This window comes from Pyxicephalus adspersus, chromosome 2 (assembly GCF_032062135.1).
Source record: "Pyxicephalus adspersus chromosome 2, UCB_Pads_2.0, whole genome shotgun sequence".
NCBI classification, from domain to species: domain Eukaryota; kingdom Metazoa; phylum Chordata; class Amphibia; order Anura; family Pyxicephalidae; genus Pyxicephalus; species Pyxicephalus adspersus.
In genome coordinates this window covers 122,174,144-122,200,921 of record NC_092859.1, presented here as the reverse complement: position 1 = coordinate 122,200,921, position 26,778 = coordinate 122,174,144, and the positions used below count along the sequence as shown (strand labels likewise).

The window sequence follows — 26,778 nt, the reverse complement described above, 5'->3', positions numbered from 1 at the left end:
AACAAAACAATGAGCATTTTAGGTACATTCCAATATTACTGTTTTGCTTGATACCAATATTACTGTTTTGCTTGATAGCATGTGAGTTGGTTAACAGCACTGTTAAGGAAAAGATTGTTCCACTCATTTTAAATTCACATTTCTGGTTAACATTGTCAGTTTACGACTGTTCAGTAAACCATTCGGCCCGCGATTTAGGCTGAATTTTAGATTTTGGCCCCTTCTCTGATTGAGTTCGACACCCCTAGTTTAGACAATAAATAACTATGGGGGGCCTTAGGCAGGACTGGAATACTGGCTAGGCCGTATCCGGTCTAAAGGCCGGATTTTGCCTACCTCCGATTTAGGAGAATGGTGGAGGGATATTAAAACTAGGACAGAGGGGGTGGGACAGTTAAATAAGGTGGCAGAAATGTCAGACAGGGGTCAGTCATTAGTGGAGGGTAGATTAGGGATAGTTGAGGGGAGGGTTATGGATAAATATAAGGAGCTTCCCATGTTACGCACGAACATTGAATTGCGCAATACAATATGTACTGAAAAACAAAAGGATTTGACAAACAATGATGGTAAATGCAGCAATGGTTTAAAGAGTGTGTTCACCAATGCTAGATGTCTGGGTAAGAAAATATAGGAGTTGGAAGCTTTAATGAATGAAGAGCATTACGACTTAGTGTTGCTGAATCCTGGCTTTGTTCTTCACATGACTGGGCTGTCAACTTTCCTAGTTATACTTCTTTTTGTAAAAATCGAGTCAAATGAAAGGGTGGTGGTGTCTATCTGTATGTGAGAAGTGAACCGAAAGTGAATGTGAAATACTAAATTGCTGATGGTCCAAGCGATGAGGTTGAGGCATTATGGGTGGAGTTAAATGTGGGGTTGAATAACATACAATTTATTATTGGAGTCTGTTATAGCCCCCCAGTGCTAAGGAAGAAAAAGAGACTCAACTTCTAGCACAGATAGAAAAAACAGCAAAAATTTGAAAGATTTTAATCATGGGAGATTTCAACTACCCTGACATTGACTGGAGGAATGGCACTACAGGAACAGCAAAAGGGAGGAAATTTGTGAATTTAATACAAGATAATTTTATGGTACAGTTTATAGAAGCCCCAACTAGAACTGTTACTCTGATGGGCCTAGTTCTTTCTAAGAATGCAGAGCTTAAAAATGTGCATATAAAAGAGAATCTGGGTAGCAGTGACCATAATATGATTTCATTTAATGTAAGCTGCAAAAACAGAAAGATAAAAACATTTAATTTTAAGAGAGCAAATTTTCCATTATCAAGGGCGGCTCTCTGTGACTTGGACTGGGAGAAAATATTGTCCTCAAAGAAAACAGAACAGAAATGGGAATGTTTCAAGTCTGTTCTACACAAGCACACTGAAAAATATATTCCAATGGGTAATAAGTTTAGGAGGTTAAAATGAAAGCCTATGTGGCTCACAGCGGATGTTAAAAAAGCCATAAGGAACAAGAAAAGGGCATTCCAAAAATATAAAGATGATCACCTTCATCATTAGAAAACTATAAATAATATAACAAAAGATGTAAAAAGGAGATAAAATGTGCCAAATTTGAAAATAAAAGACAGATTGCAAAGCAAATTAAGGCAACACTATCCATGAGTCCTCAAAGTGCTGATCTGAGTTAATTCAAATCCATTATTTCTAATTTTTAGAGACTTTCTCATCATTGGCATGGTACCAATGGATTGGCGTAAGACCAATGTGGTTCCTATCTTCAAAAAGAGAGCAAAGTCATTACCAGTTAACTACAGACCAGTTAGTTTAACACCAATAGTTGGAAAGGTCTTTAGAGAGTTTGATAAAGAACCACATAGAGGCGTTTCTGCTGTAAAATAATATCATAAGTGATAGTTAGCATGGCTTCAAGAAAGACCGAAGCTGTCAAACAAATTTGATGTGGAAAATAGGTAGACAAGGTAGACAGGTAGACAGTGGAATAGCAGTTGATATAGTGTACTTGGACTTTGCATACTCTGGATGGTCTAAGGTTTTTAGTGGTGTACCTCAGGGTTCAGTGTTGGGACCTTTACTGTTTAACATCATAAATGATAGAGAATTTGGGAATAAATTACCATTTCTGTGTTTGCAGATGACTCCAAACTATGTAATGGAATTAAGTCCATATCATAAGTGTCTATAATCTACAAGTAGACCTGGATGTACTGTTTGATTGGGCAGCCAAGTGGCAAATGACATTTAAAATAGATAAATGTAAAATTATGCACTTGGGGGATAACATATATGCTTCATACTGTCCAGGGGGAATACAGGTGGGGGCTGAAATGGAAAAGGATCTGGGGGTTCTGGTAGATCATAGGCGTAATAACAGCATGCAATGCCAAGCTGCAATATCTAAATCTATCTGAATTTATTCTCCCTTGAGAAGAGACATTTAAGGGGGATATGATCACCCTGTATAAATATATAAATGGTCCATATAGAGAACTCTCTTCCCAATTATTCACTTTGAGATCATTATAAAGAACAAGAGGGCAATCTTTGCGTCTGGAGAAAAAGAAGTTTAAGTTCCGGATAAGGAAGGGATTCTTCACTGTAAGGTCTGTGAAAATGTGGAATCGGCTCCCTCAGGAAGTAGTTTTAGCAACTACTATAGATTGCTTTAGGAAAAAGCTGGATGTTTTTCTGAAACTACAGAATATAACTGGGTAATAACGCTTTAAAGTAAAGATAACAGAGAGCGTTGATCCAGAGAACATCCGATTGCCTCATGGAATCAGGAAGGAATTTTTTTCCCCTGTTGAAGCAAATTGTACCAGAGTTTCTGTTTGCCTTCCTCTGGACCAAACATGTCTTATAGGGTTTTATATCTGGGATATGTTTATTTCCCTAGTGGTTGAACTTGATGGACTTTTTTTTTTTAACCTGACCCACTATGTAACAAGTCCTGATCTGGAGATGAACTTAGTGGTTAAAGGTGCAGAATTGCACCCCGGAGCTGGGGCCTGTCCAGTAAGAAGTGTCTGCATGGTTTGGGCGGATTTCTTCTTGTGCTTAGCTGAGTCACACCGAACACATTGTACACGTAGGCCCTATAGTGCTATACACCCTTTGAGCAAATTTCTTGGCCTCCATTCTGCCGTATACCTAACTATAGGTATTTTGCTTCTGCACCATAGTTGGTTCATCTGACTATGTCCTCTCAAAGTTATGCACCAGTTCTTGATTAAGTCTCCCACAGCCAACACCTGACCTATGTGCATTTCTCCATTGATGCCTACAAACATACATGTAATAGGACTGGTGGCAAAAAAAGGTGGCATCTTTTCCTACTTAGCTGTTGGGAAACATTCTAACTTACATCAAGATAAACATACTTTTCTGGAAGTGTCTGAACCTCTAGTCAGTGGGCCCTGTCACGGTCCCTCTCCGGCTGGCCCAAGATCTTGGCTAAGTCTGTGTTTATCAATGTGTTACTTGAGATAGCCATTCTCATTTTTTTCTTCTTCTTCTCTCCTCATTGTTTTCCCATCACTTTTAGGATGGAAATTATTCAATATACCAGTCTACACCTTGCCGTTCTCTTGTGTTCACTCCTAAGACAAGCCAGGTTGCTGGATTTAGCATGGTTTTACTACTGTTCTTGCTGTTTTGATGCTAACATCCTTGGGCCAGTAAGTAAATTTAAACCCAGAGAACACCAGAACATGTAAAAAATGAGATGAAGTGCTGTCAGTACTAGCAGAAACACAAACGTTCTTTTCAAGGTTTTGCAAGGTACATTTATACAGAGAACAAAAACTTTTGCTTAACACAGAATAAACCTTTTAAAAGTAACATAGGGGGGATTTATTATTGATGATATTATATTTGAGCTCTGATATATATAGATATATATATATATATATATATATATATATATATATATATATATATATATATATATAAAATATATTTTGCAATACCTTTTAAGCAGGCAGAACCATTAGCACCACCCAACCCCCTCAATATGTCAAACATGAAAAAAATTTAGGCTGCAACCCATACCTGTTCAGATTTTACTATATTTTTTTTAATTTTTAAAGCAAAATCATTGTAAAAAATGTTTAAACTCCAAAATATTGTAAATTTACAGCTTGATGTATTTATTACATCTCTCTTATTACATTATTACATCTCTCTCAAAAGTAATTTTCCATCTCTCTTCAAAAAAAAAAAAAAATATATATATATATTCATACATACATACATACATACATATATAATCATACACACAAGGTAATGCACACAATTTCAGCATCTCACATGCTTCAATACTTTTTTGAAGTCTTAAGTATCATCCTTTGAATAAAAAGCTATTATTATATATTTTGTCTCCTAGAGAAAGGCTGTCATTTTGCAAAGAGTGTGGTTACAAAAAAGTGCACAAATTCTTTGTACACAAATGCACAACTCTGCTATCACATTATAGGTCAGAATGCTAGAAGGAGCCTCCAAGGCAAGTTCAAGGGTCAAGCTTGCCTGGCTTGTCTTCATAAATTTTTAACCATTTAACATTACTTGAAGGGCAAACCATAAATGTAATTTCAACAAATTAGAGAAAGAGTACAGTAATTGACAAGGTCCAAAAGTCCAGATGTATGTTCTTTAAAACATATACAAAAGTCCTGCAGCTTTTTTTTTTTTTTTTTTTTACTAATAGAATGTTTTGTAGAACCGATTTTATCCACTTTCTACACAATGACATTTAAAAAAAATTACATCACATCACTTTAACTACAATGTTCATGTTAATTACAACATTTTGAGTCTGTACTCTAAGCTGGTGGTTTGGGTTCTAAAGCTTGAATACTGTTCAAGAATCAAGTCAAATGCTCAATATGCTGTGCTATGAGCACATCTGCCAGTGATCCCATAGGAAATACACCATCCTGTTTACTCATGCATCTAACATCTCCAAAATAAAGCACATCCTAAAACCTTATGCTGAAAATTTCACCCGCAAACCGTTGCCTTCATAATGTCACCAACAGCAGAAAATAACCCTAAAAATGGTCTTCCTAATGTAATATTAGATATATTTAGGTATCCAGTCTATCTACATCCATCTTTTAAACCTCATTTTATAGAACCTGAAAAGCATGTAGCATTAATATGCACAGTACTTAGTTCTGTATTCCCCCTTGACCTGACTTCTTTTCTTCTCATTTATAATATATATTTTGCAGACATGCTTTCCAACTTATTGCTTCCAGTCTTCAATTCCTCCATCATGTGACATTCTCTCATCTCCCATTCTGCCCTTGCTTCTCTCAAGCCTTCTGGCACATGCACAAATTAATTCCATTAGATGTAATAACCAATTCTTTATAAATCAGTGAGTAAGCACTATTCAATGCTTGTGGCTTAGAGAAGAGTTCAGAAAAGAGATAAAGCAGTGACACTGCCTAATGCCACCTGTTCTGATTCCATCTGACGGCCTAATGGCCCTGTTGCTTTTAATTTGAGTCTCCTCAGAAAACTACAGGCTTTTTTTTGTCTATTTACTTTGTGGACTAAAAACCTCAAGGAATACAGACTTGTGCACAATGTAGAAAATGTTACTGCTATCTTTACCCTTAAATAGATGGGAAGATAAAACGACAGACAGATCTGGTTTGTCGTACAGGACATACAAAGAATAGCATGCCTTTTAATAAAAATACTATTATTCTGGCTGCACACACATAGCTGGTTAAAATGTGACTCAAGAAGTTCATTTAGTACCATAAGTGCACTGCCAAAACTATGTAATGAGTTCTGTGGGTATTTGTGGGCAATTCAGCTTGTCGCTTTGGAATAAATTGGTTGCTATGCCCTTTTACTACAAATGGGAACCCTATGAAACTCAGAAGGCAAAGAAACCCTGTACAGAGGTGATTACTAGTGATATTTTATTATTCTAGTTCTAAACTTCAAAGTTCTAAAGGTAAGAGTAATTCAACACACAAAATGCCTCTATCGCCAATAATTACAGCTTGCCTGGTACCAAAACCTACAAGTACAGGTAGTCCCCGAGTTAAGGACATCCGACACAGATTTTTTTTTGCTTTGTTTGCGATTAACTCACAGTGAGGATTTTATACAGTAACTGACACCACACTAATATGTTGATGTATTAAATAAGGGTTTGCTGATCAGTGAATGACAATGTATAAAACAAGCCATGCCAAATCCCAAATCATATGAGCAATATAAGTCTAATGTGCAGAAGAGCGGGAATTTTCAGGCATATGGTAAAATAAAGTTAGTATTTAATTTATTTATTCATTTAATTTTATTTTATTTATTTTAAGAATGATTAAAATGTTTCTTAAAATGATAATTTAATAATATTATGCTGAGACAAACATTGGTGCTAATTGCATTTAATAAAATAATGTACCTGTTCTGACTTGCATACAAATTCAACTTAAGAACAAACCTACAGTCCCTATCTCGTATGTAACCCAGGGACTACCTGTACTTACATCTTGAAATGCCCTGCTTATATTTCACATTTTCCAACCAGTGACAATTCTGGTACAAGGTTAAAGTGGAACCCCTGGCAAACAGCTAAGTTCACAGAATGGTACATGAGGGAATGGTTACCTGCCAAAGGATTTGTATTAGTGTCCATCCAGTTCTGGGAATTATACAATTCTGCCACACCACATAGTCATATCTGGCAGATTACTTTTTTTCTGTAAAATAGGAACACTTAGGGCACTATTTCTAAAACAGGGAATCAGACGTTCACTTCAATATTTAATTTCAATTCAGTTCAATTCCTGCCATTGACACATAAAGGCCTGGAAGATTCCAGGAATCAGCCAGCCCAGTACTGTATTTGAGCGATGGGGGTCATATATAAGGTCCACCCCCGTCTATGACTGCACAATGATAAAATCACCATACTACCCATGTGTAGGACACATCCCAGCCTGTGACGGCACACTGATGAAGCCAAAACCTCTAGCACTTTAGAAGAGATGGAATTACTTATTGTGCTGCATCTTCCCCACACTGTGCTGGTGTAAATAATAAAAATCAGACCGTTAAAAGGGAATTAGGCACCTATACCAGCTGCATGTGAATTATCTCATAGATTTTTATAATGACCCCATACCAGCATTAAATGAGGCGTTCCGCATCTGCCTGGAGTTTAGCTTTCATCTTTATTGCCGCAAACTCCGAGAGATAAACATTATATTCCAAGGACTTGGCTACAGGTGTGCTCCAGCTTGGCACTGGTTTCCAACACATTTTCCTAGAGAACAAGCTTCCTACATCTATTGCAGTTCTTACAGCAAATGTCAGCCTTTTCATTGCCATTTGCTAGTTAATGATAATGAAAAGCTTTTATGGTATTTTATCATGCAGAAGAGCAGCTCTTCCATCTAAAGTCTTTAGTGGTATATATTGTTTGCGCCAATGTTTGTTCCTGAAAGTCATATTGTAATCATATATAATTTATCTGGCAAGGGCTGAAAGGGACCATTTCTCTCTCAGAACAAAACACAAGGTAATTTCTAAGAACCATTTAAAGGGAAGCAACTACAAAATCAGAATATACTACTTCATTTCTGTTTAGTAAAGCAACTCATAAATATAACATTAGATAATAAACCTGCATACTATTACAGAAGATAATCACCAAGTGCAATATATCAACTATACAAAGAGCAACCCTGCAATAATTGGGTGCGTTTTCTAATACCAATTCTTCTAAATACTGTATATTCATTGGAAGGGAGAAAACTCTGTATGTAATGTAAGTTTAGTAATTTGTAGGATAGCCTATCCATCATTATCCATCCATATTCTGGGGTATTACAAAATGATCACATTTAACTTGGTATTTTCCTAATATTGGTTTGCAAAATAAAAAGAGAGAGAGGACCCTGCCTTAATATCTAAGAGGTACATAAACATTAGGTGGTGGTAAGCAATGGCATGTAATCTGGAACACCTATTCACCCATTTCTGATTATATGTATCTGACCTTACATTCAGATTATGAGAATGAATACACCATGTCAATGTAATTGTCATTTAAGTGACAAAAGTGTTATTTGATTTTCAACATTTACCATGGGATATCTTTACCTTTTCACATGAATGCATTTACAAGCTTGTGTCGAAGATAAATGGGAATATAAAGGACATACAGGTTTGAGTATAAACCTTACATTTTTGAAAAATTCCACAAAATGTAGTACCTGAACTATTCTGCTTCAGTAACTGTTCCATCAGAAGGCACTTCTTTATCCTTAAAGCTCAAGTGCACTATATTCCTCCTAATGAGACAAGAAAAGGACTTTCTTTAAGCTTGTACCAGCTGGGGCTTGTCTGGATATAAAATATTTCCAAGTTTACTAAATGAAAAACCCTACCTCCCAATCCTGAACACAAAATACAAAAGCTGCAGAAATCAACACCGCCTCGAAACAATACTGAAGAAACAAAGATACGCATATATAAAATATAAGCTTCATCTTCCTTTGTGTAGATATACAACCATAAAATATGGGTAGGAGCATGTACGTATGTATGAGTAAATTGGTGTACATAATTGTGCATGTCATACAATAACTTCTGACCTGCTAATTTAACTGCATTTCCGGGTCTTTTTTTGCCTATTGCTTTGTGCATTACCAGGACATGCTGTATGCCCTGCTGGCTGGCATGATACACTTTAACAGTATTACCAAGATGATTACCGGATCCACTTATGGAGCAGAACAAATTTTCCAGCGTGCTGCTATGCAGGCGATTACAGAAGGCCGATATTAAGAGACATTTAGACACATGCGGGCGGGATGTAAAATATCTTATTTTTGAGGACGGCATAACTGCATTTTTTCGTGTTTAATGCTGCACCATTCGAGAGATACATAGAATATTCAGAGGCTTGGCTCCAGGTGTGCCCCAATTTGGCCTTTCAGTTTAACCATCAATAAATGTTAGACACTCTTCTCAAAGTTATAATGTTTTTCTTTTGTGACATAATTTCTATTAGTAAAAGTATTTTGTGCCATTGTGGGCATATTACATATATATTATGATATATAAATATATATATATATTTATATTACATAAATTATAACCACAAAATATGTAACATACAATATTTGCTAATTGAAAAAGTGGCCCCCCACATTTTATTATTTTTTTTTTTTTAATTTTGTAAAATGAATTCAATGGACATGTCTCCATCTATGCAACTGTACGTGTGTGTATATGAACTATTCAACTGTGCATGTTTGTCATGTATTCTACACAAAAATACACATTAAGCTTCTGGTGCCCAACATGTGGCCTATGGTACCCTCAGCTGGGTCCAAAACCTGCCAGTGCTGAAGAGAGGGGTTTAAAAACCACTGCTGGTCACCATCATTGGGGAGATTTAAATAGCACTTCTACTTAACAGCTGGGGTACCAACACTGACCACCAATATGGGAGGGTGAGGTCTAATACTGCCACTGTGGGTCAATATTGCAGACACTGACACCATTAGTGACCTAAGGCAATGCACCTCAATACATAAATAATATTTGCTCTGGTAGTGTTTGGTGCCACACTCTATAATTGTCAAGTTCACAACCACTGCCTTGGGCTGTTGGAGGTACATTATAGTTTTTAAGAATACAGAAAAATAAATGAACCTTTGACCTCAGGGGGACTAGGGATAGTTGTAGCAAGGAAAGGAAGGGGTTAGTTTGGTCTATGCTAAGAACTCTTATTTACTTTCTTTTTCCATGTTTTCTAAAAATCTTCATTTTGCGGCATCAGTTTTTTCACCCCTGAATAACAGAGAGGCAGTTGGGTTTAATATCTAGGAACATGCTATGGCAGCATGGTGGTTCAGAGGTAGCACTCTTGCCTTTGCAGCACTAGGTCCCAGGTTTGAATCTTGGCCAGGACACTATCTGCATGGAGTTTGCACGTTCTCCCCGTGACTGCGTCGGTTTCCTCCCACATCCCAAAAACATTCAGTAAGGTTGGCTTCCCCTCAAAAATTGACCTTAGACTACATTATTGACATATGACTATGATAGGGACATTAGATTGTGAGCTCCTTTTCGGGACAGCTAGTGACATGGCTATCGACTTTGTACAGCGCTGCATAATATGATAGTGCTATATAAATACTGTGTAATAATAAATAATAATAACAATAATAAATGCTTGATAAAAACTTCCTAGCATTCAGGATGCTCGAACAAGCTTTCAGGACAGGAATACCTGTTCATGACAGCTGTAAAACAAACCCAAATATCCCAAATCAGCAGTGTGATCATTGTGCTTTATATTTCCTAAAAGTTAAATGTCAGTGATCAAGTAAACATTCTCTCCCAAACTGTATATTCGGCTTTGAGAGTATAGAGATTACTTCTCAACAAAGTCCAAAAATCTGTTTTTTTTTTCTTTTTAGATGCTTGTAGACAACTAAACACCACACAAACTAAGACCTTTACCTACATTCTTCTTAATTCTTCTTAACCATAATCCTGCCACTGTTGTGCACCATCTGTCTTTGTATATGTGTCAGTATATTACTCAGTATTTGTACTATTAAAAGTTTCCACTAATCTATGCATCACATCAAGTGCCATTTTCCTTCTATAATATTTTCCTTCCATGGTATCAAATAAGTCATCACTAAATTTGCCAACATGCACCTTGGAACTTTCCCACCTCCCCAACACCTAAAAGATACCTCACACACAACAACTTTGTGAATTATTTGTTAAGTACTAGTATAGATAAGGAACAAAAGCAGAATTTATTTATTTACAATGTTGGTGGAAAGTGGAATAAAGGTTAAGTGGAGAGGTAGAAAGTGATATGGTCCAACCAACAGTTGACTTCCTGTATGTTTAGGTAGGTTATAACTTTTTAAAAACATGAAAACATTTAATAGAGTAGGAAAGAAAAAAAAAAAAAAAAAAGAAAAAGAAAGCGGATAGAGGTTCTGACCTTTTCCAACTATCCAAAGAAAAAATATTTAATTTGAGTTTCACTTCAGAGCAGATTTAATGCAAAGTGGTCACAATAAGCTGCACACCAGATTTTGTAAATCTTACTAACAGCTCTATTATGTGAAATTACTTTTTTTTTTTTCTTTTTCTGATCTTTCAGTAAACACGATTTCCTTTATTTACTAAGCTCTCCCTTGTAATTATTGCAGCTTTAGTGTATACAATTATTCTTTTTTGAATTTCTTTCACATTGATCATTTTAATATACATTTTATACGTTTTTTTTTTCTGGCTTACGATCAGTTCTATGTTTTATTCATTTACATTCACCAGTGGGGTTTCATTACCTCATACTACTGATTTTATGTTCATAATATTGCATTTTCAGATACATTTCCATATCTGTTTCAGACAGATTTATATCACAAGCCAGTGTCTTGAATTTGAAGCATATAGTATCCGTAATAAGAGGATGCCTACTATAAATGAAATCTCATATAAATCAGCAATACTAGCCACATTATGTCAAAAGAGTACCAATAATATCCACATATGTAAATCCTCTACAGATTATTTTAAAACCTTACTCCAGCCAAAATGGTATTTTTGCTAAACAGAGTAGAGAATGGCAAGGTGTTCTGTTTTCTCTAGAGATTTCCTGTAGCTTCCTGACCTATTGGATGGTGTCAGAGAAATAGGATGTAATACAATTGCTATCCCTTCTACAGTGCATGCAAAAATAAATTAAAACTAGATTTAGCTGGAGATGGTCATTTGAGAACATTCATGACTTTAATTCATGGCACAAACTGCAATGCAGCTTTACAGCCCATAGCATGGGATATAAGCATTAAGCAATGGAGTTCCTGGTTGTTTCCAAGATGGCCCATCTAGACTTGGCACAAAAATAGTTTTCCTGCTTTAAATGGACAGCAAGAACACTTTATACTGCAGACAACATACCTTCCATTTTAATGGGGTTTAAAAACAAGTCACACCATGCAGGTGTAAAGTAAAATGATGTGTGTGTGAAGAAGAGTAGTATTGGCCATGTACAGTTTGCAGTTTGTATAGCCAAAGTGTTTTTCTTTAGTCTTTAATAAAGTGAGTATGTCACCATGATTGGGGGGCACTTATGCCCTATTGGTCCTGGTGATCAACTTGACTATGGGGGGAATTATTGATATAAAATCCAAACTTGCAGATGCATGGTGCATGAAAAACTTTTATGGGAGAAACTTACAAGGTATTGTATTTGTACGAAAATAAATATTCAGTAATTAAAATATGAGAATTTGTGTTTGAGTAAACCCTCCACAAACTAATCATTCAGAAAACGATAATTAAGCTGGGTAATGGTATAATGTGTAAATTCTGGCCATCCGGCTTTTTTCGTTATTTCTTCATTCTTAGCTTCTTTCTATATATTATAAAAACCTAGATCTTTATATTCTGAAAAGAGATATCTTCACAAATAATTTGTTCTTTCATGGACACCATGCAGCTCCTCATTTGTATTGTAGTATGGCTATGAATACAGAGCTGATATATCACACCCACCATTCACACTGCAGGATATACACGGGACAGGATAATTTGATCAGAAGACAACTGACTGCATGTTTTTGGATTGTGGAAAGATGTGAGAGGAGTTGGGAGTGTAATAATAAAAGAAAACGTATAAACCCCATGTGAAAAGTATAATGTGTGTCACACTTTCACTAACTGCAGGCGTCTCTCTCGTACGCATGCAGGCAGTTCTGACTCTGGGCGTGCCTCTGTTTCAAGACTTTATCAGTTTCGCTCAATCTGTTGGCCAATCAGTAAATAACCTCATATTCTTCCCTGGCTATTTAGCTAGCTCACACACTGCACTCAGTGATTATGCAACGTGTCTCCACTGGTGCCGAGCCCCTAGTTCTGTTGAACTATTTCCTGTACACCTGTTGATTCATTGTTTCTGTCCAGCTCCTATGTTAAATCCTTGTTGTCCAGTCTGTTGGTTCCCAAGCAACTTCCCTGTGCAGTTTCAGTGTTTCTCTCAGTCTGTGAATATTCTCGAGTCACCTGTGCCTCCTGTTGCTTCCAATGTCCCGTGTGTTCCCTGTGTCCGCAGTGGCCCGTGTCACTAGTGTCTGTCTTGTGGATCCCTGGTATTTAACCCCTAGCTTGTAACCTGACCTCAGCTTTGTGATTTGGTACCATGTTTCATCCTGCCCACCCTGATGTGCCCAAGGATCGCAACCTGGCAGTAACCAGCAGCACAACATTCTCACCATCAGAGGCTCTGGAGAAGCCCTGGTTACTGCTTATTCTCTGCACCTTATCCCTTTTTTAGGGCTCAAACCACCTCCGTGCATGCCATAACGCCCCCTGGTGGCCCTATCTACCCAAGCGTGACAGTGTGTCGCTAATGGTAGCCAAATCCCCCCAACCCTACCTGAAGAGAAGAGTGCTTACTACTTAGAATGCTTTTGCCCATATTTGCTAGTACTCACTATGATATGTATTATTCTAAGGAGAAATTATAACATAGAAATATGTAACAATTGAATCAAGTTCTAATGTAATTTCCATATATTTTACACATTTATTTAGCACATTAAAAACTTATACTGCTAAACAGAAAATATATTTACCACGGCACACCTGATGACCTTCTTTGAAGTGTGCCAGTAATCAATATTTATAATTGTTATTACAATCTTTTCCCAAGGAGTTTCAATTATTTTGCCCCATTAATTTTTAATGTTTGTACCTGAAGGCTGGTGCGTGAATCTATGATCACTGTAAAGTTTCTTCCTATGTGAACTAACAATCTAGAATCAGGATTTGTTTTGCTGTTCTTCCTTGGTAGAGAATGACTCCCTTATTTGCATTATTAGATTTTAAAAAGTAAATGAATATTTACAAAGTGACTGCACATATTAAAGGTCATCTGGTCTCCATCTATTCACTTTTTTCATATTTGTTCAACAAAAATTTCATGGATTCACTTTGAAGACTTGCAAAGAATTGGAAAAAATGGTGAAATAAACAAGCCATATAGTTCAAGAAACATATAAAGCATACTGGACCTCAGCAGTTGATTACAATTACAAAAGGACATTTTATTCTAAAACTTGTTTTTATATTGGAATTTATTGGGACTAGTGTGCAAAACTTCATTTGTACTTTCCCCTTAAAGATTCCGACCTTGAAAATTTGGTGAATTGTATGACAATCTTTGGCAAAAGGTCAGTATTTTTCATGTGATCCATCTCACTTTCTTGTAAATTTGTATGAATAAGTTTATTTGTCTAGATCAATGTTTCTCAACCTTTTTGACATGGGGAACCCCTTGAAATAACTTTCAGGCCATCAGGGAACCTTTACTATAATTAGTATATCTACAGCTTACAGTATGTTAGTGTGGTGGCCATTAGGATGAATTCCTCTTACATTGCTGGCCACTGGGAAGAATGTCACCCTTATAGACAGCCAAAAGGATCAATGGCGTTTGGTAAATTGACCCGAGAGTCACAAATTGCTCTTTGCTAAATGAGCCCCTAGCAAACTCTGGAGAAACCGTCAAACACTGCCTAATATAATGGTCAACACAATCGCAGATCACAATTAGCATAGGCTAGCTGAAACATTTGCCAAAATTAAAGCTTGCTGTATAATCTGGTCTTATAGAAGCTAAGGCCAATGGATGCCAATACAAATTACAATTTGTATTGGCATCTTATTGGCACAACAATATTGTGAACATTTTCTAGAAGCAAATTTTGCATTCATAATATATCCTATAAAGTATTTGCTAAAAAGAAGAGTAAGAGGGGAGTTTTTCAAAATTGTGAAACACTTTGTCAATGTAGGCGTCACTTAATATTTAAAGTCTAATCTCCGGACAAAGAACGTGTGTAGTAATGATGATAGAGTAAGAACATGCCAATCTCGGGCATGCGCAGAAGAAGCACCTAAGAGCCTCCCGGGATGCGTGACGTAGGTATCCCAGAAGGCTTTGCGCTCCAATTCATTCTTGATTGCCTAATTAGGGGGTGGTTCTACACTTTTTTTTATTTTTACTTTAAATAACAGTTGGGTTGTCCACCCTTTTATGTAAAGTGAAATTTCAGAATTTAGGTACGCTTTAATAACGTTCAGTGAGACAGGGGTTTTATTCAAAAATATGGCATACATATCATTTTCAGACCTCTAAATCTAAATTTTGCATGTGAAAAATCTTTAATTGTTACAATTATTTAAACAGCTATATAATAGGGATACAATAGTGTCTAGTAAATTGTAGATTACATATAATGACATAAGATTATGGGTGATTCTATTATAAAGTTTTGCTGCAGCTTGGAACATTTTTCTGCATTCGAATAAGCATTTTTGATGTTTAGAAGCACTCCCCTGACCCTGAAATTCTATGGTAAAACTGTGAGAGCAGAGAGACCAGCAGTGGTCTGTGGCTTTGGCTGGTGCACCCCCCCCCCCCCCCCCCGAGGTGTCAGAAGAAAGACGCTGCTAGGGGGATGCATCGCAGGCTCAGAGTGGTGGGCAGGTTGTGTCTCTGATCTGAACCTGCGATGGGAGAATGGGCAGTTTCTGGCATACGGTGACACGCGGCTCCCGTGCAAGTGCGGTCTGGAGTCTGTAGATTTAGTGGTCCGTGAGCTCCAAAAGGTTGGGGATCACTGAGCTATGTTGTGTTGGAAATGTTGTCAATGCCACTTTTTAGCTGCTTGTGTTGTTCTGGCTGAAGATAAAGCTACAATAAGATCTTGCTGGGGAAGGTACAGAAGGTAGTTTACAAGTGAGGAAATATTGGTCTGGCACTGTTCTCTTGCCTGCGTTGCTATATATAGTCTAGAGCGAAGTCAGTTCTTCCTCCTTGCCCCTAACATCTGTGTTGGGAAGCAACTAAAAGCTCCAAACTTCCAGGAGCTGATTGAAGTGAGGAATAATCTGAGCACTACCGAGTCATAAGGAGGGCCTCTATGGGCTTTCTGGAACAAGGGGCCTGGTCACAATTGTGACCCATTCATGACCTATGTAATTAAGGCTCATTTGCTTTTAAAGCACTCGATCTGTGTAATCTAGGTTGTCAGATCTAGATTTCTTATCATAAACATAGTTGTGCATTGTCCCCATCTTTGGCTAAGGACTCCATCTTTACTAGAGTATCCAGAAAGGAACCTTGTTCCTCTGGTTCAATTTTCAATACCACAGGGATCTTTTCATCTAGATCCCAAGTGCACATTTATATCATAATTATTATTATTAATCCTCAAACTATCCATAAACCTAAAACTAGCCATACAAAATTTTAGTGGGATCAAACAGTTTAACAGTTGGCAAGTGCTTCCTGCTTTCACCCTAAATATATGCGAGGAACAGTCAATGACAGCTGTCCTATGCCACTTTAAATGTCTTGCTTTTGAGAACATTTTTTATTCCCAGTTGAGCAATAACTGGACAGGATTGGTGAATTTTCCTATTTGATCTTAAACACCTCAAAAAAATAAACTAGATAAGCCTGAAAACATTCTCAGATTTATCAGCAATTCTATGGAAATGCCAGGGGTACAAATGAGATGTGGGTCTGTGATTAAAGATAGGACCAAAAAACATAGCAACGAAGTGAGAGAAGAATGGAATGATCAGTAGTAGCCTAAAGGATGCAATATTCTATATTTAAAGGCCAGTAAAGGAATGTTTAAAAATGTTTCCTATCCCAAACCTTAAAACTGTTATAGTAATATTTTAAGGATAATATTATTTAGATACAAATAATTGAACTTTACTTGTCTCCGTCTGTTACACATTCACCATTCTTTTTATGTTTACTTGAATATTAACTCTGCTAGCTATGCTCAAAATATTTAGGAAAAAGATAAAGCAATGTGCAACAGGTTGTATGGCATTGTTCCTTTGGCCATTTTCTAAAATGTAGTAGACAAGTATTTTAATATCAGACAAGGTAATTTAATATATTGCCAGAATAAAAGGGATCAGTAAAAAATGTAATTGTGGCGTACACAAAATCTCTTCTCTCAAGGACAAAATATCACCTAAGACTGCAGGAAGGTTATTGGAAGCTAATATGCTTTAGGGCATATGAGAAAAGAAAATTGATGGGGGATGTAGAGCATCAAGGTGTTATAAGATCAGAGAGACAATTTAGAAACTATCTTACAAGCACTGACAGCCAAGGCAAGATTTTTAGCTATAACAGTTCTCAGACATGGTCCTTTGACTTAAATGCCCTTGTATCTATTAATCTATAGAAAGCCATGTCACATGTATGCTACACGAGTTACCTTTGCAATTTACTTTTAGCGGAGATTTTAGTAATATGAAATGCAGAATATATGTTGTATATTAGCAAATGCAATGCACAAATCTTTTATATATATATATATATATATATATATATGTATTCCAAGAAAATATTTTAATGTATGTAGGCATGTCAGGGTGTTTGCATTTTATGGTTGCAAGAATATTAAATCTTACCAGTTCACAGGGTTCCAGATTACAAAGTATAACATTCTCAAAATGTAAAAATGGTGATAACCATTTCCTACCTAGCCATATCTGGACCTTTGTGTAAACTCACTACAAGAGCTTTGGAGATGAGGGAAAAATTAAGAAAGGGTTATTTGTGGTTTGGGAAACATCTCATCTTTCCTTTTTCTATTTGGTGGTCTGCACATACTGCATGATGCCTCCAGCACAACATTTAAACTATTGGTTTTAATAAAATAATCACATGACAGAGGAAGCTGAGCCAGTTATGGGCAAGAGTCAGGGAATCCTAATTCATGGCCCAAGTATTATAAGGGTATTATGTTGTTCCTAATACAGCTTAGCACACATCCTAATTTTACTGAATCACATGATAGTGTTTAACATATAAATTCATAAAGCGAAATTAAGCTCCTGTTCCACTAAAAAAATCTTCAGTGGTTAGACAGAGTAAATTACATTTGTGCATGCATTACTGGCTTTACATTACTGGGCAAGACTGCTGGCTTTTATTGTTAGACTGTTTTGTCCATTTGCTAGCCATCCAATTTAAAAGTGCTATTTTTAATGGACAATGGTAATTTACACTGCCCTGAAGGGTAGCAAGCTTCTATTAAGCTATGTCAAGCAGAGAACAAAACTAATGAAAGCTCTCAGCAGTTTGAGGAGATGTCCTCTTAATTTTGGAGCTCCGTGACATAAATAACCATTTAATCGGCATAGCTAGACATTTAGACAAAATGTAAAATATGTCAAATGTGAATAACCTAACATTCATACAGAAAATAAATGTACAAAATATTCCTGGAATGATCCTCACACAGAAAGGGAGCATAGACACTTTTTCAGAGCAGAACAGAATCAGATTGCAGCTAGTGGTAGACATAGAGTTAATAGAACAGAAAGACATTGAACAGTGTATACAAAAGCACAGATTTCCCGTTAAAATGGAAAATGCTTGAGTATGTAAGGGGGGAGGGGGAATTAAATCATTACAGCATACTTTAAATATAAAATCACATGTAATATATACATAGGTGTGTGTTTCTATTTTTTTTTTTTTTTGCTTTGTCATACTCAATGAGGATTCCCCTAGCATTTACAAAGAGAATTGTCCAATTATTTTCCAACAAGACTGACCCATCCACATCTGCATACAACTAAATAAAGATATATTAACCGTAAACAAGAATTGTGTATTCCTTTTGCTAAACTTTGAGTGAACCTCGACTGAAACTTAATCTAGACTGCTGAAAAACCAACACAAGGTTTAAATGTCTGTAGGAAAAAGTCCACTTTAAATGTTGCTGGTTTCTAAATGAAAGGCAAGACACCTACTTCAGTGATAAGGAAAAGTCAATCTTGCCGGTCTCGCTGTTTCGCACCAGGTAGCTTGCTTCTTTACAAAGCCTCAGGAGACTCTCTGCATCTGTGCGGCTGATTGCACCGTGGTACCAGCTGTGAGGGCATCAGATTATTAAAGAAAACAAAAGAACAAAATGGTTGTCTTATGCAAGAATGCAAGGGAGAGGGTCTGCTACTATTGTGTGTATATATTTATATATATGTGTATATATATATATATATATATATATATATATATATATACACATACACACACACACACATATACATATATACCATACACAAACAGAACATCATACTTTGAAATTGCACGTATAAGTGCAATATTAATGTAAAACCCCTTACATGAACTCTGCAATGTACATAAAGTAAAGCAGACATACTAGGGAAGTGGTGGTATAGCACTATGGGCTTTTGAAGTTCTAGCAGCAGATGGACCACCAATGACCATAAGGATCCAGTTGGGATCTTCCCACTTCTACTTATCCTTTCGAATATGTACGGAAGGAAGTGGCATTTGGCTGACCAACTTCATGGATTGTTGGAGGAAGCGGTATATCCGTCATTAGCCTTGAACTACGGGAAGATGACAATTATATATCCCTAAAGCATGTATGGAATAACCCAAAAAACACATGGGTAATATGTGTGAAAATTGGATATAGAATTTCCCATAACAGAAACTGTAAAAAAACTTCTGTAGTGTATCTGAGGTGCTCTTCTAACCTTAAGAGCTAAAAAAAGATCTGCGTGTAAGTATTTGGCAAGTTGGTGTTCTCTTATGGTGTTCCTACAAAATTGGTGAAATAAAAAAAAAAAGTGTCAATAAATTCCAAAGCCGCTTAGCTCTAGGATACCAAACTGTAGATATTCCAGGGAACATGGTAATTCAATACCAGTCTATAGATTTAGGAAAATGTAAATAACTAATTTTGACTAAGTAAGAAATTCGATTAGAAATGAATTAAAATTGTAATTGTCTCATCTATCGCCAATGGCTTAAAAAAAAGTGTAGTGTAATAAGTTTTTTGTGCCCCAGGAACAATAATAATGATACTTACAATTGACTCTCTAATGGCAAGGAAGGATCTATCCTTTCTCCCACTGAGTTGGTGTGTTCTACACTTGGATTCTTGGTTGCCTTTAAACTCCCAGCTGAGTGTCTGTTCGTGTGTCTGAGTCTGTCCTCTTTGGATGATGACATGCCTGTTTTATCAGCACCATCAAACTGGGCTGAAGAAAAAGAGAAAAACTATAAACTGTAATTCTACTGACCACAGAACAAAAAAGAACAATTAACTTAGAATAGTTAAAGGGGGGGGGGGGGCTGTACTTGTGTCATCTCACCTATTTAAAGTTTTCTTCCTATGCTATGCTTTTGTTCTAAATGCTTTGCTTTATGTCTAAAAGTGTGTAGAAAAATTGTGCACTGTAAATGAATATATCCTAGAAAATTAAGTGACAGATAACTGGCTGCAGGATGCCCAACCCATGGAAAAACCACTTTGAGTAGGGACACTAAATTTGATTATAGAACAGTCAGATCCACTTAAAAGGGCGACCTTTGCCAGAAACAAGCTTTATATGCAAAGTTCTCTGAAGATACTTTTATTCCTTGTAAAAAGCTGAACAGACAGTGGCTCCAGACATGCACAATATAAACCCAGAGACCCTGTAGTTTAAATTATCTGTCTAGACGGAAGAAAAGAGCAGTCATCTGCAAGCGTCACTGGGACTGGGCCGCAGTTTCAATGCAGATAAATCTAAAAACTCCAGAGGAAAAAATTTATAGTAAAGTAACCACACGTTCCAAAAAGGAGATTATGGACAACTCATTCACACTGTTTCACACCCAACGTACCTTGTCACAGCCATCCTTGTATACATATAGGGTATATACCTATTTCATGTTAGACTTAAGTTCCATTTCAATAGGGTAACCTATTCGCTGTGATTGGCATAAATGTAGTAATGAATATGATGAAGATTAATTATTGACTTTGTATGCATGAGAATTCACTTTTCTAGGTCTGTGCACTCTGTGCATTCACATTGATTTAATATTTAATAAACCTGAACTCCAGGGAACCCATAATGCTTGTTTCAAGGGGATGACAAATAGGGAGATGACCATAATTTATTCCTCCCTCCTGCAAAATTTTGACACTTCATAAGACTATTTCTGAAGCCTTTTTGGAAGCTGTGATGTGATTTAGCTCTGACGTCATCCCGTACAATGCAGAACCAGCAGCTCTGCTGTACCATATGGTAGATATGTGTGTAGGGGGGGGGGTAGGGAAAATGAAAAATGTTATATTCACTGGAGTTCCATCTTAAGATGCTTTACATATAAAAATTAGTTTGAACTTAACAGCCACTTTTTTTTTTTAAAGCACTAGTTTCTGGTTGTTAAGATGACCTGCTGGTTTAAATTCCACTTAAATGAAAAGCATGCAGCACACAAAAAACTCCTGAATGGCCCAAAGGTTCTGCATCAGATACTCAGAGAGAACTAAAAACATTGGCCGCACAATAAACACCAGGCAACTAATGCTTTCAGAAGTTCAGTAATGACAGTCTTGGTATTTCCTTTATAACTGGTTTATTTAATATATTTCTTATAACAGGTTTCATTTAATTTATTTGTAAGTGGTAATATCCAGGAACAAGAGAACAAAAACTGAGAGGTGGATGCTGATACACGAGGAAACATGGGAGAGAGGAAGCAGTGTGAGCATTAAGCAGATGCATTTTCATTGAAGAGTGAGTGGAAGCGATATGATTTACAGGTGTCTTAAAATAAATTTGCAACTGACAAAAAAATTGCACCATTCTTCTCTGTCCAACACTGAAAGCATATCTTTAGCTTGGTGTAGTGCTTTGGTTAGAGTAGGAAATGGTTAAATTCCTTTTTTGTGTCCATCTGGGGATACTTTCACTAACTGCAAAACAAAGGGGCTGATTCTCCCTAGCAGGTATTTATTGCAGGGGCAACTCTTCTATTTTCCAGGCGTAAAAATAAAAAAAATGATAATGTCTGCAATAGAAAAAAATATTAATGATCTCTGCATTCATAGTTCCATGCTCTAATAATAACAGGTCATTTGAATAGGAAATTCCTATTACATTTGGGTCTTGATCCATAAAAATTAACTTTATGATCTATATGGGAATTGGGACCACTAGGCTAGTAATGGTACATCTGAACCCCTTATCAGCCAACTTCCATATGCCACACTTCAAACCCCACTTCTATTTAGAGTTTGAGTTTACTGGCCAGCACATTAAAGTGTTAGCTATGCTGGGTTTATGTATCATCATTAAATAACTCAAATAAGAACTTAGCCCTATTAAGAGCCATGACCATTTACTTTGCAATTGTTATATAATAGAGGACTGCCTAATAAGTGGTTTACCTCTATTATTCCCAGTATTAAAAATGTAATTATACAAGCCAGGGATATGGTCTCAAGAGTGCAGACACTGAAAATTGTGGTGCCCTTAACACTGACGACTAGTGGAGGAAGAACCGTAATAAAATGGTGGCCAGAAAGAGAAGGAACCTCTTACATTGGTGGTCAGGGGAAGGAGGAACCCTTTACACCGGTGATCGGGGGAAGAAAGACCCTCGTATATTAGTGGTCATAGTAAACAAGTACCTGCTTACATTGGTTGTGAGAGTGCAAAGATACTCCTTTTCTGATCTGCTGAAAAATGCCTCCCAAATCACAGCATTAAAAATGCCCCAATGTTCCTACACCCTGGTTTTGGTGCTTGGCAGGCATCATTAGGTTCAAGATTAATCAGCCCATTCCTCTTCCTATATTCTGTTTTTAAGAACTATCATCATCTCGTATTTATATTGAGCTATCAAATTACTGTCCCTCAAAGGGGCTCACAATCTAATGTCCCTTCCATAGCCATATGTCATTACTACCGTTTATGGTCAATTTAGGGGGGTTAAAAGACCTATCTGACAAAATACACTTTATTTAATCTCTTTAAAATAGGGGTTATGTTTAACATTTTATCTTTTCAATGTGTGGGTAAACAGATTTGATGTGTATCTATTTATTAACTAAAAAAAGATGCATTGCAAAAGGACTCTGCACCAAAAATAAAAAAATCAGATTAGGTACTTTCTACAGCTGTAGACTTTAATAACAGTGGTTGCTGCCACCAAGTCCCTGGAAGCAGCAAATGGACATCAGCACACCTTCTATAATCAGGACTGAGAAATGTGTTAGTCTCAAAGTGTAAGTATGACAAATGAAGGTCATTGAGGAACCCTTCTCAGACAGCAGTGGTCTTGAAAACATTGCTGTCTATTTGTGATTAATGAACGTTCCCTCTGCTAAATGTGGAAGGTGTGATGGTGTCCGATGCTAATTCTAAGCTCCAAAAATAGCAAACATTTTTATCCTCCAGTTTATTAACATCCATTGGTCAGTGTTATCTCTAGGATGCACAAAGCAATGCAGTTTATCAACTGCACTGAAAAGACTGAATAACACCGAGAGATATCTCATCCCTTCTCAGTTGTCTTGTTGTACTGAGAATTCCACCAATTACGATCAATCTAGTTAGAGAGTGAATCCACCTTGCAAAAAATTATGTGCACAAACCTACGCAAACTATATAACGGATTCAAACACCTGAAAATGATCAGGAAATAGTTGGACAGTTAGACTGAGATAACTAGAAGATGGAAGGAAGCACATCCATAAATGTCTACATGCCATGGAATTTTTCAGCTTTTCCGAAGCATTTATGACATCCATATGCTGGGAAAATCAGGGAGAAGATCTGAGCAGGTCCTGGATATCTGGAACTGTGAAGACAGGTAAATGTACCAAACACTCCTAATACTCTGTTAGATATTTGCTTTTCTATAGCCAATCTGAAAGACAGGGTTCACAACAAGCTAGAGATAGAATAGATCTAAATGACCAAATAAATACACAGCAGAGTAAAATAAAAGATGTACAAAGAAGAGCCAGTAAATAGATTCTTCTGGTGCCAAATTTTGATACAGTATCTTAGCCCATAAATGCTGTTATCTTGAAGTAAAATCTTTAATGCATCCTGAAATGTTGATGGGGAACAAAAAGACTATCATTGCAATGGTGACACCGGATGACAAAAATCAATAGAAAAGGGCCGGAGGGGGCTTGGGACTATGGTGTACACAGATCAGATCAAGAATACATTACTGCTTAACGGGCCTTCACATCGGTATTTCTGTCTGTTTGCTCCCTCTGGATACGGAGATATTGATGCTTCCTAATGCAGTCTCACAGCATATTTCACTACCTCTTCAACTTGTTTCCCATGTTAGCAGCAGCTACAGAGTTAATACAGGTTAAGTGCTGCATTAGCATTTTAATTTTTTTTAGCATTAGTTACTCTATGAAACACTGCATACTTGAAGAAATGCATCTTATAACTGGGGAAAAAGAGGAAATCTGCAACGTATGACTCTCTGTGTTGCAAAACCACACAAAACTCAGTGTATGACGATTAATTAGCCAATTTGTTATACAATAGGCAGTATTTTAGTGATGTATATTTATTACTATTTTTTATTTAAATATTACTTATATTTATTATTATTAGTAAAACAGGTAGACAACACACTAGACAGCTAAAATAAAAGGTCCTCTTTAGAAGCGTCTCATAAAAAAAAAAAAAAAAAGAAAANNNNCAGGAGCGCAGAGCCTTCTCATACGTCATGCTCACTACACCTTGTAGTAATTTGTTCAGTACATTGACGTGTACTGTAAAAAAAAAAAAAAAAGAAAAAAAAAACGGGGGGGGGGGGGGGGGGAGCTAGATAATATACTTTCCGTTTTCCAGTTTCCCTAGGCCAGAGTAATGCTTCTTACATTGAGATCAGCAGAGTTAGAGTACTGCAAATCTTGCCAAGAAGATGCCGCCAACACTGTGCTGAAGCATCTGCTTGTGAGATTTGGATTTGGATTTCTTAATATTCCCAGGATTCTCAATGACAAACACACAAAAGAAATCACTTTGCCTTATGGAATCCAAAGTAGAGGCAAGTATCCTCTATATTTTTTCATCCCACGGGTGTATGCTCTAATTTAAAAAGTGCACTGCGTATAAAAAATGTTTTAAACAAATTCTTGATTTTCACCTTTTCACCTGCCGAAAGTGTGTTTACATAATTTAACTAAACCATCAAATGCAAACAGAGCACTTACTTTTTGTAGGCAAAAGGACATGAGATGAATAAGAAAGATATACTGAGCACTACAATACCAGGGCAGCATTAACAAAGCATTGGCTTATTACCTTATTACCTGAAACCGCTTTTACACAACCCCAAAACATTAGGCAGTGACATTAAAAAAGAGAAATGGTGGAAGCTCCTAAAGATCTAAAACCATGCCTTATTTAAACAGTTGGGTGTATAACATTCTCTCAAAAAACCTAACCTAAGTGTGGGGTGAATGTAGCAGGTTTCATTCCCTCTTCCCCTTTGCCACTGCCCTAAAGCATTTTCCAATACACTTTAAAATTACAGTAGGGTCCTGCTGTGTATTACAGCAGTAACTAAGGCTTTTAGAGTCAATCCTAAGAAAAAATTGAAGTTGTCCCAAAAGTAGCTTGACTTTGGATACAACCTCCCATTGGCAACTTCTGGAACACCACTAGTGCCAAATAGTATTGGCTTTGTGGAGAGAAGGAGCAATATACTCTGGAAATGACACCTCAGCCTTGCATCAAAGACATAACGGGGGTAAATTTATAAAACTCTCCCGAGACTGGAGAAGATAAGTCTATCATGGGAGAACCTGGGTGGTCCAGCTAACCTGAAATTACCTGGCAGGTTCTCCCATGATAGTCTATCTAATCTAGCCTTTAAGAGCCTATAAAACTTCAAAAATCAGGCCCAATAATAGAAGTGGCAGTTACCAGTTACAAGTTATTGTGCTCAATTGGTTTGGAGCATGGTGATTAGTTACTTCCATCGGTGGGAGACCTTCTTTCATTTTATTTAACAGCTACCACTTCAGTCTTGGCACCTTTTTTTTAAAAAAATGACTATAATAAATTGGCAGGCTACAAATAATTTCTTCCAAAGCAAGCCACACTTATGTATAAAATCAAAACATTTATTTACTGAAAGACCACAACCACAAAAAATAAATTTTATGCTTTTAAAATGTACTGTGGCTCTGACCATTTTTCTTTGAAAATCCGTTTTTGAGGAGAGACATGATCTGGATATTGCAGCAGCAGCTGGTATAATGATTGAAACACCCAAGTCCTGAGAATCCTTCCATTTATTGCTGCTCGGACTGATGGCAGGCTGCAAATATAGAAAATCTTTACTTTCTACTTCAACACAACCAAAGGCCCTGTTATCTTGGTCATCCCTCCATATATATGCACCCCCCTATGTATATCCCTCTATATGGAGGATGAGGTCTAAGGACATCTAAACTTAGGTAAACAGCTCAACACTGGGGCAGGATGATGAGTTTTGATGGACTTTCTGCTATCATCAGCAGCATATCCTGTAAGGAGCAAATCATCAATTTTTGCAACTTTAATGAGTTGGTATCATTTTTGTGATCTGCAATGGTCCTTGAGAAGAAATAAATTTGTATTTGGATCTTTAAGCCTTCACATCTGGTTTGTTTTCAAAATCTCTTTTACTTTTTGTTAATGATATGTACGAGCCTCGTATTGCCCTTAGTTTGGGCACATGCAAACTCTTTGCCCTGACCGCAAACAACAAAAGCAAAGAGAAACACACACAAATTAGCTGTTCTTTACCACTTCAACAAACATTTGATTGGAAATTTTGGAATAATTTTGCCAATGATACAAGAAATTACAGCAGATGGCAGTGTTGAACTCTCTTTCC

The 26,778-nt window shown here is 36.8% G+C and overlaps 1 protein-coding gene across 1 annotated transcript in view; it reads right to left on the bottom strand.

The window, feature by feature from the left end:
• Positions 1–26,778, bottom strand: part of LOC140322528 (SH2 domain-containing adapter protein F-like) — a 54,233-nt gene that overhangs the window by 15,086 nt on the left and 12,369 nt on the right. Inside the window, exons 2-3 of the mRNA XM_072399085.1 lie at positions 19,946–20,117; positions 18,858–18,977 (exon numbers count right to left, since the gene is read on the bottom strand). Of these exons, the coding sequence (XP_072255186.1) occupies positions 18,858–18,977; positions 19,946–20,117 (292 nt within the window). The remainder of the gene's footprint in view (positions 1–18,857; positions 18,978–19,945; positions 20,118–26,778) is intronic.